This window comes from Cynoglossus semilaevis, chromosome 7 (assembly GCF_000523025.1).
Source record: "Cynoglossus semilaevis isolate Cse_v1.0 chromosome 7, Cse_v1.0, whole genome shotgun sequence".
Taxonomy (NCBI): Eukaryota; Metazoa; Chordata; class Actinopteri; order Pleuronectiformes; family Cynoglossidae; genus Cynoglossus; species Cynoglossus semilaevis.
In genome coordinates, this window is record NC_024313.1 from 6,144,254 (window position 1) to 6,147,602 (window position 3,349).

Below are 3,349 nucleotides of genomic sequence, written 5' to 3' on the forward strand. Positions count from 1 at the left end.
ACAGTGTCAGTGCAAACACACTCCGTGTCATTGTTCTCTTTGTGTCTTAACATAACTGGAAGTTTGTTTAATAACTAATCAGTTTTGTTGTTAGTAGCACAAACTCCACTTCCTGTCTGTAATGTCTCCAGCCAGACTTTTTAGGTGGAGTTTTCCTCAACTCCACCCCTGAGTTTTTAAAAAAGCAACAGTAATAATAAACAGACATAAGCAAGAACAAAGGCAGAGTTTACAGTCAGTTATTGTCCAATAATTTACTCCACATTGTGAGATAAATTTGTGAAAACACACTGTTAGAATCCAAATGAAGCTGAAAAACCTGTCCTGGAACAGCAGTAAAAAAAAAACATTGTCTTTCTGTAAAAATGTGGTATTTTAGCACAAAGATTGTGTTGTTTGGTGAGTCTGGAGCAGATTGTATTCAGATGAGATCAGTCATATCTTCGTTACAACACGTGCTGTCATCTTGTTTATACTTTAAATATTGTTGAGACTGATGCCAAGTGCTGGCTTAAACCTGTCTTTACTTTTTTTTTTAAAAACTATTCAAGAAAATATAAATATAAATCATAATTAAGGGATTAGGTAAGAATTATGGGACTTAAAGGGAGGATAAGGAAATAAAAGATGGAACTTGTGAAATACTTCATCATTACAAAGTCAAGACTGAGGGAACATAAAACCATTACAATTATTAATTTCTCATAACTTCCCTGTATTTCGAAACAATAACTTCTTATAAATGATATTTTTCTGACTATTTAGATTTTTTCATCTACTGACCGATTTGTTTCAGTTGAATTTCTGAACTTATAAATGATATTTTTCTGACTATTTAAATTTCAGTTGAATTTCTGAACTTTAATGCAACATGTTTTGAACTTTTCATACGTCTATTGAAACTTGTTTTGTACAGTATTTTTTTAAAAATTAATCAGGCATTGTGAAAAAAAAATTATCATAGCATTTGGAATTTCCATGACATGTTTTGACTTTTTAACTCACATTTAAAATCCCACAATTATATTGATTGTATATTGATACATTAATATAATAAATCCAATAACAATAAATACATTAGGTTAAATAGTACAGAGATTCTTCTAGAAGGTTCACACTCACCAGCAGGGTCTCCAGGTTGACGGCAGACTGTGGACTCCTCATGAGGGACTCCAGCTTGTTGAGCCGGCTCTCCACTCTGCTCTCTGCTCCCAGCATGGTTCTTACACTTTACACAGTCCAGCTCAAATGACATGAAAATGAACAAAAAGCCACACAAGAGAATAAAAAAAAAAGAAAAACACCCAGAGCTAGCTAACACCTGCGTCGGCTCGGGTGTGAGGAGTCGGTCTGTGTAAGTTCCAGCAGCTCCTCTGTGAGTGGCTGAAACCAGGACTTTATCATCCGAGTGAATTATTTATCCGCTCCTTCACTTCTGCTCCTTTGTCTTCATTAGTCTGTGAGGAGAAAGTGCAAACCGAGCAGAAACTAAAGGCTCGGGAACTCGGGACGTTCAGGTGCGTCTGCTCCACAGGTACACAATAAAATCTGATCCGACCACAACGTGTCTAACCTGTAGGAGTGAGCGCGGTCAAGCTGCACATGGGAAGCACAAGGGCTGCATCCGCCTGGCGCTGTCACAATAAAAGCACACACACTCAACTTGAGAAATGGGGGAAATGAAGACAGAAATCCGTAATACAATACATTTATGGACGATCAATACGATCACCTTAAGGGAGTAGACCTTATAGGTGGCTGTAGTGTAGTTTAACATTAGCTAGTCACAGTTAAAACCTGAAGAGAAAAAAGGGAAGTCCCGAAACTGACTTCTGAAATTTTTATTTTATGCAGTCGTTTACGTGACGACTTTTAAATAAAATAAATTTGGCCAGCATTGATCCCCAATCTAAAATAATCATGGGTTTTTAACACATTTGTTTGGCCAACATTAATAAAATAGAGGGGTAAGTCGAAAGTAAGTGGGCTAGTGTTTTATTTTGAAGAGAGATTCGATTTGTTTTTGTGTGACTTGATTAAACCAATAACGTTCAACCTTTACCTGCAACTTTAATGTCCTTTATGAATGTTGGCCCTTTCTGATCTGCCCCGGTAGGTTTTGCCCCAGTGAAGAGCCACCAGCAGCAGCAGCACTGACCCCAGCGTGGATTCCTGCCCTCTTATCTCAGCCATCAGTTTTACCGTCAGTGCAGGGGGTCGGTATTTGAAGAATGCTGATGCACTGCCTCTAAAAATAGCAGTGAGTGAGTGGAGCCAGACTCTATCTGCTCATCAGAACCTCATCATTGTGTCAGACTCACGGGGACGTCATTATTAGCTCTTGTACACAGACAACGTGCAGCCTTTAAAGGAACAACACAGAGGGACAAAATGTGTCAAAAATCAAATTAAATCGTGCCTCTATGTAACTGCAAAAACTGATGACATACAGTATAATCACTGTTGTTTTCTCTTCTCTCAGAGTAAGTGTGTTCAAAGTCTGGTGTGAGGGCCAAATATGGCACCAGGATTGTTTTGAATTGTAACAATTTCTGGATGATTTAAGTTAAGAATGAACCTTTTACTTACATCTTGTCTGTCTCTCTGTCTTTTTGCTCATTGTTCATATTTCAGAAACTTTTAGCTAATTTCAAAATCCCACCAACCAAAATGTAAAAGCCTGAGAGCCTCGTTCTTAGAATAAATTTTATTTATTTAACTTTACAAACAGGTCTGCACCAAAGCGCTTGGTTACTCAACTTGTTTTCAAATACAAAGAATCTGTGAACAGTCTCTTCAGACAGTGAAGGGCTAAATGTTTGACAAGGGCAGGTGATAAAATATATTTATACATAATTATACATATATAGGTGTGAATTTCCCGTGACAAGAGCACAAAAAACAAAAAAAACAAAAAAAGTGAAACACAAGTACTTTTTTTGTCAAAACTTTGCGTTGACACATACACAGGCCGTATGACGTCACAAATGGCAATGATTAAAATGTGCAATTAATTCAAATCAATATAATGGCAGTCTCAGTAATGTCTCTCCACCCTCCATCTCTTTCTGTATCTTTTTTTGGCCTGTGGCGTCAGAGCGGCCGACCACTTGTTGACACAGTAGCTATTTGAACGTAGTGATGTCATCAGCGAATCAGAGGAGCCGAGGACGATTGTGACCTGTGTTGGTGAGGATGTCGGCTGGAATGAGGGGGGAGATGTGTAGCTGCTGTAGGCACATGTGTACACACATTGACACACACACACACACACACACACACACTGACAGGCAAGTTGAGTTTGCAATGATGGCTGGGGGGCGGAGGGATTTCAGCCACATTTGGAGTT

General features: G+C 38.5%; 1 protein-coding gene across 1 annotated transcript in view; it reads right to left on the reverse strand.

Annotated features, from left to right (window-relative positions):
- LOC103380939 (rho-associated protein kinase 2-like) overlaps nt 1–1,600 on the reverse strand; it is a 29,519-nt gene extending 27,919 nt beyond the window's left edge. The window contains exon 1 of the mRNA XM_025056895.1: nt 1,123–1,600. Coding sequence (XP_024912663.1) covers nt 1,123–1,218 — 96 coding nt within the window. The 5' untranslated portion in view covers nt 1,219–1,600. The remainder of the gene's footprint in view (nt 1–1,122) is intronic.
- Between the last annotated feature and the right edge of the window lie 1,749 nt (nt 1,601–3,349).